We start from the raw sequence: 18,672 nt of genomic DNA, 5'->3' as shown, positions 1-18,672 counted from the left end.
GATTTAAAGACAGCTTCAAGCTTTCCCATCAAGTATTAAATTTTTACTGACTGTAAAAATTTACCTGTTTAACCTTATTTCTAAATATTAAGAAAAAAGTTGGAATAAAAATTAATTGGGGGGGGGGCACGGAGAGATAGCACAGCAGGGGGGGGCACGGAGAGATAGCACAGCAGTAGAGCATTTGTCTTGCAAGCAACCAACCAGGACCGACATTGGTTCAAATCCCGACATCCCATATGGTCCCCCATGCATACCAGGAGTAACCCCTGAGCACCACCGGGTGTGACCCCAAAACCAAAAACCAAAAACCAAAAAAAAAAAAAAAAAAAAAAAAAAAAAAAAAAAAAAAAAAAAAAAAAAAAAAAACAAAGAATCAAGTAGGATAACAACCATTTCTTTGTAAATACGTAGATTCCAATGTAACTCTGATTAAGGGAAGACATTTGCATTCCAGGAGGGGAGGGGAAAAGAGGGGTGTAAGTACCAGACATGTGAATTGGAGACTACAAAATTATGGATCATTTTCTTTTTTTTTTTTTTACACTTTTGGAATGCTTCACGAATTTGCGTGTCATCCTTGCACAGGGGCCATGCTAATCTCTGTATCGTTTCAATTTTAGTATATGTGCTGCCGAAGCGAGCACAAAATTATGGATCATTTTCATGAGTACATTCATAACTCAATCCACCTTAATTTTAAAGAAACAAAGTCAGATCTTAATAGTAATGTTAAAAACGAAACAAAAACATAAAAAAAAAAAACAAAAAACAAAACAAAACAAAACAAAAAAGAACCATACTCCAGGAACATGCTTGAAGTAGATTTAAACTTATGGTAGAAGATACAATCTTCAAATTCTTACCTGCTTCGATGTAAGCTTTATAAGAGAACCCTCGTAACCCTGAAAATTAAAGAGCCAAGTTTAGATCAAAAATACTGGGAAAAGTTAATTGTTACTACAATTAGGTAAAAATAAACAAGTGCACACAGGCCTACATATACACACAATACATGTCTCATCTTTGTATACTTGGGACCTGAAGGAGAATAGCCCTAAAATTCAGGCATTTATCTGGTTGCTTTTTTAGTCCCCATCACCCCCAGTAAATTATTTTCATTATATGTTTAGCAGGAATATGGGCCTGTCAGGAGCAATTTTCTTCAATTTTATAGAACTGGGGGAGGGGAGAGAGGATAAATCTTAGTAAGTTGGGGGGAAATCACAGTATGCTGATGGCGTCTATTTGCTATAAAATAATGACAATGAAACATGAAAAACGAACTAGGATCAAACTCAATCAAAAATCCAAAACCAGAAGGAAAAGTTAAGCAGGCAGGGATGCAAAATTCTTCTGAGTTCCTCTACTTCCTCACGAACAGAAGGGAGTAGGGAAGAATGCTTGGTCTACACCCAGGGTTTACCCCTAGTTCTAAACTCAGGGTTCATTCCTGGCAATGCTCAGAAGACAATAAATATGTGGTGCAGTAAATATGTGACAATAAATATGTGATCCTAAATATAGGGATCAAATCAAGCAAGGCTGACAATGTGCAAAATGTACCTAAACCCATTTTATCTCTCCAGCCTGAGAATATTCACACTGGTATCCTGACAAGATCATGAAAACCTTTAAAAGGTTTACTTCAGTGCATCCTCCTCATGAAAACAGAAATCCTTGTCCACCCCCTTCCTTCACTTTCCTGGCTCCTCAGGGGGAACCATGCTTAGTGGCATGGACCAGTGCACATAGCAGACAGGTCTGCAGGCAGGCCTGGGTGAGCTTCAGCAGAATTTAATTAAAGGAGGCTGTGAGGAATGCACCAGGGTCCTGACTTTTTGCGTCGGGGTTTCTGGGTAGGATGTTGAGAATCTTCCCAGCAGAGAACTATGTGACCAATTATCTACTGTAAACCATTTACCTCAAAAGCCCTGAGCTCCTCTGTTCAGAGAAGTATGATTCATAGCCATGCTTTTGTCTTTTTCAAGGTGCTCTCACTCAAACTCTTGGAAGTTTGAACCCCAAGGGCTTCAGAGGGAAAGGACAAAATGTGTTCAAGGCTAACACAAAGGACAAACTGGGGGATCAGTTTGGGAATCCCCTTCCCAATGAGGAGGACAGCCTTGGATTCCCCAAAGGTCCCTAGCCAAGGCCACTATTCTGTGTATAAACCTGACCAAAACTGATTTAACTGCTTCTGAATTCCATTTTTTGTCTCTGAAAATGACATTAAACAGCTTTAAAGGATTGTGGTGAGAATCATTTTCTCTTTATGTATTAGGTCCATTAAGAAGATCAAAGAGGAGCCCGGAGAGATAGCACAGCGGCGCTTGCCTCGCAAGCAGCCGATCCAGGACCAAAGGTGGTTGGTTCGAATCCCGGTGTCCCATATGGTCCCCCGTGCCTGCCAGGAGCTATTTCTGAGCAGACAGCCAGGAGTAACCCCTGAGCACCGCCTGGTGTGGCCCAAAAACCAAAAACCAAAAACAACAAAAAAAAAAAAAAAAAAAAAAAAAAAGAAGATCAAAGAGGTGGGGTGTCAGAGCAATTGGACAGTAAGTAGAATACTTGCCTTGTAATGTGTTCAACCAGGGTTTGATCCCCAATAACCCGTGGCCTCCTGTGCCCCACAAGGTGTATCCCCCAATCCCAATCAAAGAAGATACCTTAAATGGTCTGAAAAGTAGATAAAGCTCCCGAGGTTTGATGTCAAAGGGAAGACCACTGACGAATAAGGTCCGCACCTAAAACACAAATGTGAGAAGTAATCAAGAGAGTGGACCATCTTTAAAGTACAAATCTCAGAGAACGTCAAACTCCAAATTACCTGGTGATAACAACGTTAACACATACTCTTTCCATGACACAATGAACATTCTAAAGTGCAGGTGCTGTTGTCAAGTATTGAATATTTCTATGTGAGTTATTCAAAATGAATTTTTCCTAGCTAACTTAAATTTATAAAATGATCATCCTTTTTAAAAAACATGACTTATCCTTTTTTTTTTTTTTTTTTTTTTTGGTTTTTGGTTTTTGGGCCACACCAGGCGGTGCTCAGGGGTTACTCCTGGCTGTCTGCTCAGAAATAGCTCCTGGCAGACACGGGGGACCATATGGGACACCGGGATTCAAACCAACCATCCAGGTCCTGGATCGGCTGCTTGCGTGACAAACGCTGCTGTGCTATCTTGCCAGTCCTGACTTATCCTCTCTTAAAAAGTGAATGATTCTAAAAGTGTGAGAGGTAGCATGGGTTTACATAATTAAAATAACAACTTAAAGGGGCCAGAGTGGTAGTGCAGCGTTAGGGTGCTTGCCTTGCAAGCGGCTGACCCAAGACGGATCTCGTCCCATATGGTTTCCAAGCCAAGAGTGATTTCTGAGCACATAGTCAGGAGTCAGGACCCTGAGCGTCACTGGGTGTGGCCCAAATCTCCACCACCCACCCCCAAAATCAGCTTAAGAAAATAAAATGTCATAAAGAAAATATATTTCTCATTCCTTTGTCCTCATAAAAGCAACAAAAAGTGTGGTTAAAATTTTTGTTTTCGGAGCAAGAACAATAGTGTAATACGTATTTGCTTTGCATGCAGCGACCCAGGTTCAATATCTAGCACATTATATAGTTCCCCCAAGTCTCAGTAAGAGTGATCCCTAAGCCCAGAGACAAGGACTAAGCCTTGAGCATCACTGGGTATGGCCGAAAAACACAAAACAAAACAAAAAGACAAAAATTATTTTTTTTTCTTGGGACCAGAGGTAAGAGTACAGAAGATAAGGCACTTAGCAGGTAAACCTCGCATGCAGCAAATATAGTTTCCATTCTCGGCATCTCATGCTGTGCCTCACTCCATCTAACCAGGAGTAACTCCTGAGCAATGTCAACTGTGACCCCAGATAAAACAAAAACATGATTTTTGGAAGTCAAGTCAAAATGTACTAAAGACCTAGATATCCAACAGATTTGAAACCATAAATTACATTGAAGAAAATAGCCAGAATTTTTCATGACACCAAAGCTAGAGGCATCCTGAAAGATGAGATTCTATTGGCCAAACAATTAGAAACAAAAGTGAACGAATGGGACTACATTCAACTAAGAAACTTCTGTACTTAAAATGAAATGATGACTAGAATACAAAAACAGTCAAGACTAAGAGAAACTATTGGCCTACCAGTCACCTGACAAAAGGTTAATTAATATCAAAGGTACATAAATTACTGGTATAACTCTAACCCTAAAAAAATAGAATCAATCCTAAAGATGAACAGAAACTTTCTCCAAAAAGATGTACAACTGGCCAAAAAGCATATGAAAAAAAATTTTATACCACTAATAATCAGGGAAATAAAAATCAAAGCATGACATATCACTTCCACTACAGAGAGTGACATTCATCAAAAAGAACAATAATCCAGTGTTGTTAAGAAAAGGGTACCCTCATTCACTGCTGTTGGGAATGTTGACCAGCCTACCCTTTTGGGATAACAATATAACAGTCTTCAAGAAACTCGTAATTGAGCTCTCAGAGAGCCCATCAATTTCTCTCTCAAGATCTCTCAAGTACAATCCAACAGCAACATCTGCCCTTTTAAGTGCATTGCAGCTTTATATACAAAAATATGCAAACAATCCAAATGCTCCATGAATGACTAAATAAAAAAATTATGGTACATACACTATGTGGAATACTACTTGGCCCAGTCATACAATTTGGTGCAACACTGGGTAGATCTAGAGTATGATGTTAAATGAAATCATTCGGAACAGAGAGAGAACTCAAAATTATCTCCTCAAAACAAAACAAAAACCATCAATTCTTTGCTTATCCAGCACAGTTCATAGTAAAATGTCCTGCTATTCATTATACATGTGCTGCTGATCCAGCAGTAAAAAAATGTCCCGCTATTTATTATACATGTGCTTAACATTAATAACACCATAAATGAATATTGACAAACCACCTCAGGGTCATAAATGTTTTATCATTCGCTCATTCACTCATATTGCAAACAACTTTATTCAAGTGTAACATTTGCGGCCAGAGAGCAATAGCACAGCGGTAGGGCATTTGCCTTGCACACGGCTGACCTAGGATGGAATGCGGTTCGATTCCCAGAGTCACATGTGGTTTCCCAAGTCAGGAGCGATTTCTGAGCACATACCAGGAACATCACCGGGTGTGGCCCAAAAACAAAAAACAAAAAAACCTATAATGTGTAACATTTATATCCTGCAAGTATACAATTTGTGAGGTTTTGACATAACCTGTAAGGTGATCACAACAATCAAGATAATCAACTACTCATTGCTTCCTGAAGCTTCCTTACACTCCTTTCTTTAATCTTCCTCACCACCCTATCACATCCCCATCCCCAACTAGACACTGATAGGTGTTTTGTCACTATAACTTACTATGTGAGTGAGATATCTAAAAGGAGCAGTATCCTTTTCATCTGGCTTCTTTCACTTCAGCATAACAAATTCATTCAGTTACTGTGTGTATCAATAACCTAGTCCATTCTATTACTGGTTTGCCTGAATACACACAATGTTATTATTTATTTACTTGAGGACATATGGCATATTTTAAATTTTTTGATTTTTATAAATATAAAGGCTAAGAATATTCATGTACAAGCTGTTGAATTTTCTTCTTTCCTTTTATACTGTTTTTTTTTTGGGGGGGGTGGGCAGGCTCGGTTATGTTCAGGTATACTCAAGATTCTGTGCTCAGGGATCACTATTGGAAGGCTGAGGGTCCAGACAGAATGCCTATATCATCTGTGTACAAGACAAATGCAATCACTGCCTACTGTACAGTTGCTCTGGCCCTACCACTGTATTTCTTTCTTCTGAAATATCTATGATGGAATAAAGAGATAGGGTGGTAAGTGTATGTTTAATAGCCCAACATGCCTTCAGCTCCTTCTCTTATGGCCCAGAACATGATCAATAATTCTGTGGGTGCCTTAAAGCAGCAAAGAATTCTGTTGTGATTGGGTGGAAAGTTTTATATAAATGTCAACTTGGTCAAATTTGTTGTTTTATTCATATTTTGCTTCCCAACTTTTTTCTCAAAGAAAAAGTTTCTTCTGAGGAACTCAATCAAAATCACGGTCAGCATTACTAGCACGAGCTGAAGACGGACCACGAGGGAATCTTGCAATCCAGTGTGGCTGCCCCTCCCTATTATCTACAATCTTCTGCCCATTTTAGAAAGTGAACACCATCTGTTGTGCTAGGCTCTAACCAGGTCAACTCAGGCATGAGGAGGGCTGCCAAGATTGCCCTGGCCCATTTATTCAGATTTTGCTGAGTGCCATTATATTGCACATCTGTTACTATGCCAGGTACTAACTGACTAGAGGAGACTAAACCTGAAAACAATAAATAGATCCTATAAGAGTACTATTCACCACATGGTGAAGCTGAACTTGGACAAGGTGGGGCCAGACAGACATAAAGTGTTGCTGACCCAGGTTCAGTCTCTTGAATATGTGCCCTCCCCAGAGCACTGCCAGGAGTAAGCCATGAGCACAGTGCTAGAAGTAAGCAATAAAGGCAACCACAAGTGTCCCAACTCCTTCTCCCCACCCCTAACTGTTAGGGGTCTGAGGACCAGGGAGATAGTTCAAGGTCTGAAACACGTTTTGCACACAAAGGCCCAGGTCTAGTCTCTGGAAAAACATGGTTCCCTGAACAGTGTAAGGAGGAAATACATGTAACAACATGGACATGGGGCAATGGTACCACAACTGAAGCAGGTGTGGCCCAAAACAGTGTGTGTGGGGGCATTGTCACAGGAAGTGAACTTAAACAAAAAAAACTGTTGACATTCATAGTACTATTCAAAAGAAAGAAACCTCTAAAGAAAAAACCCCTGAGCACTGCTGGGTGTGGCCCCAAAACAAAAATAAACAAAACCTTTAATAAAACAGCCAACAAGTATATAAAGAGGGGAAAATGACTTTAAAGGTGTGTACTACACTGTGTGGTTTAAACTCTGAATGGTGAAGCAATTCTAGTGCTTATTTGTTTCATTTTTCTATTTGCATATAGTCCATTTCATAATTGCTTCTTTATGCTTTTTTTTTTTTTTTTGCCACACTCAGTGGTGCTCAGGTTACTCCTGGCAAGCTTGAGGGACCAAGTGGGATGCTGAGATCAAAACCAGGACAGCTGTGTGCAAGGCAATGCCCTACCCGGAGTGCTATCACTCCGGCCTCTGTGCTTTTTTCTTTTTAATGAAAACTAGAAACAATCTGTATCTCTTTTTAAAAAATTATAACGTGTATAGTAGCAACTTGTTTGTAAATAAATTTATAAGACAGATTTTTTTTGTTTTTGTTTGTTTTGGTTTTGGGGTCACATCCAGTTGTGCTCCTGACTCTGCTCAGAAATTACTCCTGGGGCCGGAGAGATAGCACAGCAGTTTGCTTTGTAAGCAGCCGACCCAGGGCCTAAGGTGGTTGGTTCGAATACCGTGTGGTCCCCTTGCCTGCCAGGAGCTATTTCTGAGCAAATAGCCAGGAATAACCCCTAAGCATCGCCAGATATGGCCGAAAAAGTAAAAAGGGAGGGAGGGAGGGAGGGAGGGAGGGAGGGAGGGAGGGAGGGAGGGAGGGAGAGAGGAAGGAAGGAAGGAAGGAAGGAAGGAAGGAAGGAAGGAAGGAAGGAAGGAAGGAAGGAAGGAAGGAAGGAAGGAAGGAAGGAAGGAAGGAAGGAAGGAAGGAAGGAAGGAAGGAAGGAAGGAATTACTCCAGATAGGTTTGAGGTATAGAATTCAGGTGGGCTGTGTGCAAGGCAAACACCCCACCCCTTGTGCTATAGCTCCAGCCCAATAAATAACACTTGTTTGTCTCCAGCCCAATAAATAACACTTGTTTGTTTGCGTCACACCAGGCAGCATACAGGGGTTCTGTCTCTACACTCAGAAATCGCTCCTCGCAGGCTCGGGGATATGGGATGCTGGGATTTGAACCACCATCCTTCTGCATGCAAGGCAAATGCCCTACTACCTCCATGTTATCTCTCCAGCCCCTAAATCACACTCTTCTTTTTTTTTCGTTTTGGTTTTTTGGGTCACACCCGGCAGTGCTCAGGGACAATATGGGACGCAGGGATTTGAACCACCATCCTTCTGCGCCTATCTCTCCGTGCTTCTTCTTCCATCCTTCTGTGCTATCTCTCCGGCCCCCACACTTTTTTTTTTTTTAATCTAACTTATTTGGTATAAGCCTGCCAGTTACTCAAATTGAAATAAAAGGCTCTAAGCAGTTGCTTTTACTTTGTTCACGTAATGTGAGACAGCTAAGATGCTGGACACTTTATTTTGTGGATTTGGTTATGTTTGTTTTCGAGACTCAAAAAAGTCTATTACTATCTCAGAACCATGCAGGATCTCACCTCTGAAAAGACCATTTCTCCTGACAGAGAGGATGGTTGAAGAAATAATTCTAAAATACTTATGCAAAAGCATTTATGACTAAAACAAATAAACCTAAATCCAAGAACTTGTCACAATGTGCTTGAATTTTTTTCTAGATCTCAGATGAGAAAATTATGAAAGTTTTGTTTTTAAAGACACAGGGAGGAGCCAGAGTAATAGCACAAGTAGGAAGTTTTGTTTGCCACATGGCAGACCCAAGTTTGATCTCTGGCATTCCATATGGTCTTCCAACACTGCCAGGAAGTCCTGAGCATCGAAGAGTGTATGGCCCCTAAATAAACCAGAGGTGACCTACTGTGGAAAGTGGAAGGGAGAGGTCTGATGGAACTATGGTGAGGGAATACTGGCATTTTGGCATTATACATATGTGGTAAACTATACCCCCCCCCAAAAAACATAAATATGCATACTCTTCTAAATTATTACCATACTAATTTATTTATTTATTTTTTGGTTTTTGGGCCACACCCAGCAGTGCTCAGGGGTTACTCCTGGCTATCTGCTCAGAAATAGCTTCTGGCATGCTGGAACACCGGGACTCGAACCAACCACCTTAGGTTCTGAGTCGGCTGCTTGCAAGGCAAATGCCGCTGTGCTATCTCTCTGGCCCTACTAATTGTTATTTTTTTTTTTTTTTGGTAGTTTTTGGGTCACACCCGGCAGTGCTCAGGTCAGGGGTTACTCCTGGCTTCATGCTCAGAAATTGCTCCTGGCAGGCACGGGGGACCATATGGGACGCTGGGATTCGAACCGATGACCTCCTGCATGAAAGGCAAACGCCTTACCTCCATGCTATCTCTCCAGCCCCTACTAATTGTTATTTTTATATATAATTTCTTTATTTAATTAATAATTTTTAAATCATGAAAGATAAACCTAAACCTAATTTCACGCTTTGCTTTGGTGACTGGTAGAACGAACCAAGCGGCTGTTTAGAAAAAACCTATCAGATTCCCTGTTTTTCTCAACATCACACTGGTGGATCTGAACTATGTAACAGCAGAGCACAGTTGGTTTAGTCTGTGAAAATCACAAAAAACAGAATTACTGCTTTCAGGGAACTAACTTACTTTCCGAGAAGGAAGCAATATGCATATGAAAAGCAAGAACTGAAAACCAACATTATAATTAGCAAATGAACCTCATCCCACAAGTGAGAGACAAGTTTGAATGAGCCCATGACCCAATACTGGGGGAAGGAAGAAGTCCCCCATGAACAACAAAGGAACAACAAAAAATGAACTCTATGGCAGGTCAGTCATTATCCAGAGAAGCCCTGACAGTGTCTTGGGACACAGATGTGCCTGGCACTGCGCCTCTAGGATCGCAGATGTTTATTTTATCAGACACAAGGGGAAACACATTTCTCAGTCAAAGACACAGCAAGCTTCATAGAAGCTCAAGACATGAAGCTTCTGACAACTTTGTCCCAAAGGGACACTAATGGATTCTGCGAATGTACCTCCAACTTTTTACCTTAACTGGACTGAAAGAACAAATGCCGGGGGGAATCATTCACTCTAAGAACAGCCCTTTGGTCAGCCAACACCTAAGAAGCATTACTGCCCAGCTCACAGTTACTATTTTGGATAAAACTACACACTGCTAGTTCCCACCTGGAAAGCCAGTTCTATTTCATCAAGTGACATCTTAATAAATTCTGACACTCAATAAATTCTAATTTTTTAGTAAAGTCACATGCTAGTCTTGAGTTTTCCTGGAAAGAAGCAATACTTGCATAGGCTTTGAAATACGATGGTACTGCTTTCCACAAAGAAATCCCATAGGTGATCAAGGAATAAAAATAAAACCAACAGACAAACATTTAAATTCAAAATGCAGTAGAGAGGAATCACATACACTTTTTTCCCCAAGTCAACAGAATCTACTCAGGGATTATAGTCCAAAGATAATGGCTATATTTCTGAGGCTTGTTTATGAAACAAATTTTGAGACAGGAATTATTTCTAGCTGCTATGAGCTGACCTCCTGAAATAATTTCTTCTTAAATTCAGGATTAAGGAAAGGCAACTTTTCATTTTCTAATGATTCATGAATGCTTAGTCACTTATCTGAAACATTCTAATGAGTAGAAGCCCACGCGGGCTGGTTGCTTCTCTGACCGTGTATCCCCTTGGCATGCTTTCTCTCCATCTACCACTACATTCCTTCAAGTATAAATGATGTTCTAGTCATTCTCTGAAACACACAAGAGGAGTCACAGATATCAGATCATGCCAAAGGTATTTTAAAGAATTTTTTAAAGTACTTTGGGGGTCGAGTTTGAAAGCAGGGTTCCAGGCACAGTTTAATTATTTCTTGATATATATATATATATATATATATATATATATATATAGTGTTATTATAAGACACTAAAGGTTTGCTTGTCAGTATCTCTTGTGATGATACACACAAAAGAGGGACTACAACGTCCAGTCACACACTATTAAGTTAGCCAATGTCACTTACATACTATCAAATGTATACTCATTGCAAAAAGCAAAGAGATAACATCACAAGAGCCAAACAGATGAAGGGAGGAAAATTAAAAAGAAAAAAAAACTGAAATCAAGACAGACTTGAGAACAAACCACAGAAACATCCAGGCCTATAATTACAAACAGGAGTAACCAATGTGGCTATTAGAAAAATTAATCACATTTCAACTCACAATAACAATTTCAACAAAAATAATTCAAAAAATGCTTTGAAAGGATATACAAACACTTGTATATTTAAAATGTGAGGTAGATTTCTATACCTTCAGCTTAGATTAATAATAAAGCAGGATAAAAAAACTTCCCATAATCCTAATTTAATTCTCTCAATGCTCTTATAAATTAGTAGATGCACATGGGTATTATTTAAAAAAAAAAATAAAGGAGGAGCCAGAGAGATAGCACAGCGGTGTTTGCCTTGCAAGCAGCCGATCCAGGACCTAAGGTGGTTGGTTCGAATCCTGGAGTCCCACATGGTCCCCTGTGCCTGCCAGGAGCTATTTCTGAGCAGATAGCCAGGAGTAACCCCTGAGCATAGCTGGGTGTGGCCCAGAAACCAAAAAATAAAAAAATAAAATAACAGAAAAAAAATGGGGGGAAAATGGAAGACATGCAGAGGATGCACTTCAAGTTACCTGTACATTAATAGTGAGGATGAGGGAAGAGGATCAGAGAACTATTTATTATATGTATTTCTAAAAATTAGCATTAATGGGGTATGGCGCAGGGAAGCACACCTAGTAGTGGTCAAGGTTTACTCCTGGTGGGCTGAAGAGACTGTATACGGCACTGAGTAGGCTGTGTGTGTGTGCCCTTTCCACTGTACTATCTCTCCAGCCAGCATTTATGCTTTTATGAATTGCACCATTTCTTGAAGGAAAGAGCACACAATTCCTAGGTATTATCTACCTCCTTTGAAAATATAAACCATGAGTGTTGCCTACCCACTTACTTCCTCAGAAATTCTCCTTTTTCTACCAGTCAAGAATGAGCCAGTTATATACATTGTTAAAATTTTTTTAAAAAGGGGGCCGGAAAGATAGTGAAGCCGTAGGGCGTTTGCCTTAGACGCTGAAGGACGGTGGTTCGAATCCTGGCATCCCATATGGTCCCCTGAGCCTGCCAGGAGCGATTTCTGAGTGTAGAGCCAGGAGTAACCCCCCCACCCCCAGCGCTGGCGGGTGTGATCCAAAAACAAAAAAAAAAAAAAAAAAAAAAGAATGAATGAGGGGCCGAAGCAGTGGCACAGCGGCAGGGCATCTGCCTTGCCCACCCTAGCCTAGGACGGACCATATGGTCCCCAAAGCCAGGAGCAATTTCTGAGCACGAAGCCAGGAGTAACCCCTGAGTGTGCGTACACACACACACACACACACACACACACACACACACACACACACACACACACACACACGAGCCAGTTTGAATAGACATTCATGTCAACTTGTTTCATACATTTCAATCTGAACACAAGCCAATACTTCCTGGAATATGCTCTAAAGATAAAATCAACACCATCACTTCAGGCATTAGTGACTGTAGTAACCTTAAAAAGAGAATCTTGAGGGGCTGGCGAGGTGGCGCTAGAGGTAAGGTGTCTGCCTTGCAAGCGCTAGCCAAAAAAGGAAGGCAGTTCAATCCCCCGGCATCCCATATGGTCCCCCCCCCCCCAAGCCAGGGGCAATTTCTGAGCGCTTAGCCAGGAGGAACCCCTGAGCATCAAACGGGTGTGGCCCGAAAAAAAAAAATCTTAAATTGGCCTGGCCAAAGGGGTGTTACTTTGAGGACTCACACCGTGTTACACCTCCTCCACTGAAAAAGCCCCCTATGTCTCAGCCATAAAAATCCCCAAAGAGTTGAGTTGTATTTACACACAAGGAGTGGTAGCCATGTGTAAGGAGGGAGGGGGATTCACAAGTTTGCATGTGCTGAGTTTTTTGTTTGTTTTACTTTGATTTGTATTTTAAGGGCTCTGTACTCAGAACTGGGTTCAAACATATGCAAAGCAAGCACCCAACCTGCTGTATTATTTCTCTGACCCCCCTTTTTTGTTTTTGGGCCACACCCGGCAGCACTCAGGGGTTACTTCTGGTTCTATGCTCAGAAGAAATCACTCCTGGCAGGCTTGGAGGACCATATGAGATGCTGGGATTCGAACCACCATCCTTTTGCATGCAAGGTAAACACCCTACCTCCATGCCATCTCTCCGGCCCCTGCCCTCCCATTTCTAATTTATATATTTAACAAACAGAATTGGAGGGATATCTTAGTGTCTCAACTGTGTGAGCTCCCAGTATAAAACAAATAGGCAAATTATAAATGGAATAAATTCTTTGCTCTTTCACTAAACTCCAAACTGCAAACTCAACCTTGCCAAGGGCTGCCAGTTATCCAGTTATAAAAAATAAAAAAATAAAAAAAGCTTAGTGGGCCTGGTTTTCCATTGATATCTTACCAAAATGAAAACAAATTATATCACCATCATAAAGATTGTCTTGCAGCTAGCTCAGTGAAAGATGACTGGCCTTTGGTCTCCATTTAGCTTCTCATTGGCCCTGGTTTCATTTTCCTCACAATGGTCAACTGCTAGATTAAAGACTGTTTAATTCATGAACAAGGTTGCTACAAACACTGAAGGTCTATGTGATTGTGGATACCAGGTTTGTTTAAAACTGACAGCTGTTCTTTCTCTTCTACAGGAATTTGTCACAATCCATTCTTAGTTGAGATCAGCTAATGTTTACCATGAGTGAAAATCCACTGGATGACCCTGTGTGTAGAATAACAAAATCAAACCCTTTACTGAAGGCCCTAAAAGCCACAGTTCCTTTGTCAAGATGCTCAGAAAAAAACTAACAGTTGCATCACAGGTACATACACAGAAAGCAATGGACAATATATAAATTATTCTAATACTTAGACAAAGTAGAGAGAGTAAAACAGCATTTTAGTATTGAGCATGCCAGGCTACTATATATCTGTTCCTAAGAAAGCTGTCCAAAGATTATCCATTTATGATCTCTCATGTTGACAGAACTTAAGTTCAACCTTAAGTTGAACACAGCTGCTACACACCTTAAAGGCTGTGCCACACTGAGCACTTTGCATGGATTAACAAGAAGCAATACAAGTAGAGAATAGAAAAAATGGGCAATATCTTATTAAATTAGCTCCTACACCCACCTTTTTCCTTTTGGGATCATTTGGAAACTTCTAGCATAAATGGCTAGATATAGGATACAGGCAGTCAGTAACAAGAAGTCATATGAAGTTTGTGTTTGTCAACAAGGGTCACATGATATAAGATCACATGGCGTTATATAGCCTCTGAGAAGGACATTACCCACCCCCTAAAAAACTGGTTTGCGGGCCCGGAGAGATAGCACAGCGGTGTTTGCCTTGCAAGCAGCCAATCCAGGACCAAAGGTGGTTGGTTCGAATCCCGGTGTCCCATATGGTCCCCCGTGCCTGCCAGGAGCTGTTTCTGAGCAGACAGCCAGGAGTGACCCCTGAGCACCGCCAGGTGTGACCCAAAAACCAAAAAACAAAACAAAAAAAAAAAAAAAACTGGTTTGCTTGGCAAAATAAAAAGATTATTGAAAGGGGGGGGGGGCGCAGGAGAGATAGCATGGAGGTAAGGCGTTGGTCTTGCATGCAGAAGGTCGGTGGTTCGAATCCCGGCATCCCATATGGTCCCCTGAGTCTGCCAGGAGCAATTTCTAAGCTTAGAGAGCTGCCGGGTGTGACCCCAAAACAAAAACAAACAAAAATTATTAGACCGGGACAGTAACACAGCAGTCGGGTGTTTGTCTTGCACATGGCTGACCCAGGACAGACCTTGGTTCGATCCCAGGCCTTCCATATGGTCTCCCAAGCCAGAAGCAATTTCTGAGTGCATAGCCAGGAGTAACCCCTGAGCGTCACTGGGTGTGGCCCAAACACCCCCCCCAAAGTTATACCAGGGGCCAGAGAGATAGCACAGTGGTAGGGCATTTGCCTTGTACATATTCGACCCAGGACTGGCAGTGGTTCAAATCCTGGCATCCCAAATGGTTCCCCCACCCCACCAGAGCCAGCCAAGAAGCCTGCCAAGAGCCAGGTATGACCAAACAAACAAACAAACAAACAAATTCTACTGGGGGGGGCGGCAGAGAGATAGCATGGAGGCAAAGTATTTGCCTTGCATGTAGAAGGATGGTGGTTCAAATCCCAGTATCCCATATGGTCCCCCAAGCCTGACAGGAGCAATTTCTGAGCGTAGAGCCAGGAGTAAATCCTGAGTGCTACTGGGTGTGACCAAAAAAGCCAATCAATCAATCAATCAATAAATAAAATCCACAGGGGCCAGACAGATAGTACAGCAGGGTACAATGCTTATCTTGCACATACTTGATCCTCAGAACCACATATGACCAGGTCTAGCGAAAAGTAAACCCAGAGTAAGTCCTGAATAATGTCAAGTATCCCCCCTGCTGCAAAATATTTTTTTAAAAAGCGAGCAAAAGGAAAAAGAAAATGTTTTGAAGTGATGCTGACACATCACTCATCTCTAGGATATTTAAGCTTGGACAGGTAAAATCAAAAGTATGAGTGAAAATTCTTAAATATCAGCATGCAAAGTATGTTAAAAATAAACCTCAGTGGAGCTAGAGAGAAAAGACAGATATTAAGACACTTGACTTGTACGTGGCTCGTCCTATTTTGATCCTGACACCATCAAGAGTGACTTCTGATCACAAAATCAGGAGTAAGCCTTAAGCACTACCGGATATGAACCCAAAGCAAATAATATTCTCTTTCCTGATATTCTTAAAGAGAATGAAAAGCATAACTGAGTATATGAATTTACTCAATTCATAGAGATGAAAGCAACTGAGGCATCAGGAAGTATTCTAGAAATAGAAGTGAAAAGGAAGGCAAGTGGCTTGCACCGCAATGATAAGGATTCCTTTTAACATAAAGCAGTGGCAAAGATACACAAAGCTGCACATTTGATTAAACTGCACAAAAGACATATTAAGACTTAAGTAATTTAAATAAATGAGTGGTTGGGTTGTGATACTGAGCTATAGTTTTACAAGTCATCAGGGAAAGCTAGTCAAAAAGTACACAAGGTTTCTCTATTAATTCTGAGAACTGTCTGAACCTACAATTATCTCCAAATAAAGTTTAAACAAATTTGAGGGAAAGAAACCTTTAGACTCAATGTTATAAACATTAATCAAAAGATTTACATTTACATTTGTAAAACTAGGCAATGAAGCCAGTTAGAATTTATAAGCATTTCTATTTTACCCCCCTCTCCCCCAGTACTTTGTGGATATGTTAGTCTTACTCAAAGGCTGATTGGTTCCTGGTCTTTGGTTTGGGGGTTCACACCTGGCTGTGCTCAGGGGTTACTCCTGGCTCTTCGCTCAGAAGTGGCTCCCGGCAGGCTTGAGGGACCATATGGAATGTCAGGATTTGAACCAGGGTCTGTCCCAGGTTGGCTGCATGCAAGGCAAACGCCTTACCACTGTGCTATCTCTTTGGTCCCCCATTAAGTTTTCTTTTGTTTGTTTGGTTTTTTGTTTTTGTTTTTTGTTTTTTTTTTTTGGTTATTTTTTTTTTGGGGGGGGGCACACCTGGCGGTGCTCAGGGATTAATCCTGGCTGTCTGCTCAGAAATAGCTCCTGGCAGGCACAGGAACCCTATGGGACACCGGGATTTGAACCAACCACCTTTGGTCCTGGATCGGCTGCTTGCAAGGCAAACGCTGCTGTGCTATCTCTCCAGGCACCCATTAAGTTTTTAATTGCCGAAACAGAATTGTAAATTAAAAAAACAATACCAATAGACATTTTGAATGATGTGCTTTATTCAACTTAAAAGTTTCCTGATTTGCTCCAGTACTGTTTTATATTATTATTATTATTATTATTATGATTTTTGCTGTGTACTTTGACAGTATTGCCATATCCCACTCCAGATATGATGTCTCATATGATACAGAAAATGTGTCTATATAGAAAACATTCTGTGTTGACAACAGTTGGGTGAGCTACATTTCTAAACCCTTTTCTACATAAAAGTTCATTCAGGAAATATACATTCCCCATTTATAACACCATTACGTCAGAATATAACGTAAATTTTTGAAATACAACTGTTTAGTCAACCATTTCCTCTAATTCATTGGCTTAAATATGGCAAAGTCCTGTGCTTATAATGCTTATAAGCATTACTAGACAAATATAGTTGGCTCCAAGCTTTTCCAATTGCAGGAGCCACCAATTCCAGAAAATATTCAATACATTTAAACTGTGATTCACAATTCACCAGCCTCTATAGAAACTATCCTACTATAATGAGAATGTATGAGGGAAATAGAAAGCCTGTCTAGAGTACAGGCGGGGGTTGGGTGGGGAGGAGGGAGATTTGGGACATTGGTGATGGGAATGTTGCACTGGTGATGGGTGGTGTTCTTTACATGACTGAAACCCAAATACAATCATGTATGTAATCAAGGTGTTTAAATAAAATATATTAAAAAATAAAATTGAGATATGAAAAAAAGAAACTATCCTACTACCGAGACTTATCTGTTATGTTCTATAACCATCCTGTAATAGTATTTGTTAGCCATTCACTTGGACACTTGAATGAAGCCATTAAGTTCCTTTTACTCTGTGTGTGTGTGCGTGTGTGTGCGCGCGCTACAGCCTAGGATGGACCACGTTTTGATCCCTGGCATCCCATATGGTCCCCCGAGTCAGGAGCGATTTCTGAGCGCATAGCCAGGAGTAACCCCTGAGCGTCAGCAAGTTTGGCCCAAAAACCAAAAAATAAAAATTAGTTGTTGAGTATTTGGGCACAGAGTTCTAGAAGCCTCAATTTATTTATAAACATGTGAAGGTATGAAGAATCTGCAGGCTCCACGAAATTCCAGACTCACATAGAAAGGAAAAGCTTTTGATAAAAGCATATTGAGGAAGAAGGTCATCAGCTAAGACATCATTTATCCATTCTGAATCTCTTAAACAAGTCATGAAATATATGCATTCCATTAGTATGTTTATAAATTTATTTGTTTAAGAATGTACTGTTTAAATCTGTGTTTATTACGGTGGCCGTTACTACATCCTGTGTGATAGGCATGGAGATGAAGTATCAGCTTTGGGTACAATTGAAGGGAGTCTTCCATGGATTCATTCATTTAAAGAAATTAATTAATATACTGAAAGTAGATTTGGGGGGGGGGGCACTGAGTGATTGCCCACACCTTTTTTTGCCCAAATAGTGAGCAGAAGGTCAGATAAGTTTGAGAACCTACTCTGGTTTAAATCGCCTATTTTTACTTAGAATTTTTGTAATAGGACAGAATTATGCCATATGCCACAAGTTCAAAGACACCAAAAGAGTGGCCAGTATAAAAAAAGGTGAATGGGCACTGATAGGAAGGAAGTCCTATCTTACCTAAATCACCATTAAATCTATTTGCATTTCTCTCCCTTACTGAAGAATTACTTGATAGGACAGAGTTCAAAAGTACATAAACTCTGGAACCTGGTGGCCAGGCAGGACTGGAATTCCAGCTCCAACACGTTCAGTATCCAAGTGATTTTGGACAACCTATAAGCTAACTAAAGCCTTGGTTTCTCATTCTTGAAATGAAAGATACCTACCTTATTATAAGGGCCCAACAATTAAATAAATGTGTATAAAGCATTAAGGA

The 18,672-nt window shown here is 40.7% G+C and overlaps 2 protein-coding genes and 1 non-coding gene across 5 annotated transcripts in view; 1 reads left to right on the top strand and 2 right to left on the bottom strand.

Moving 5' to 3' along the window:
• RBPMS (RNA binding protein, mRNA processing factor) overlaps window positions 1-18,672 on the bottom strand; it is a 191,057-nt gene that overhangs the window by 90,040 nt on the left and 82,345 nt on the right. For all 3 annotated transcript variants that reach the window (XR_007494884.1, XR_007494885.1, XM_049772409.1), the window contains exons 2-3: window positions 2,670-2,747; window positions 867-905 (exon numbers count right to left, since the gene is read on the bottom strand). Coding sequence is in view for 1 of the 3 variants with exons in the window: in XM_049772409.1 (XP_049628366.1) it covers window positions 867-905; window positions 2,670-2,747 (117 nt within the window). In the remaining 2 variants the exon portion in view is untranslated. The remainder of the gene's footprint in view (window positions 1-866; window positions 906-2,669; window positions 2,748-18,672) is intronic.
• The window catches only part of GTF2E2 (general transcription factor IIE subunit 2), a 188,033-nt gene that overhangs the window by 155,495 nt on the left and 13,866 nt on the right, over window positions 1-18,672 (top strand). The window lies entirely within an intron of this gene.
• On the bottom strand, window positions 544-647 carry LOC126007416 (U6 spliceosomal RNA). The gene has a single exon (XR_007494991.1). It is a non-coding gene; the product is annotated as a U6 spliceosomal RNA (small nuclear RNA).

The sequence above is a fragment of the Suncus etruscus genome, chromosome 4 (genome assembly GCF_024139225.1).
Source record: "Suncus etruscus isolate mSunEtr1 chromosome 4, mSunEtr1.pri.cur, whole genome shotgun sequence".
Classification (NCBI taxonomy): Eukaryota; Metazoa; Chordata; class Mammalia; order Eulipotyphla; family Soricidae; genus Suncus; species Suncus etruscus.
The sequence above is the reverse complement of the archived record's forward strand: the minus strand, read 5'-3'. Positions and strand labels throughout refer to the sequence as shown.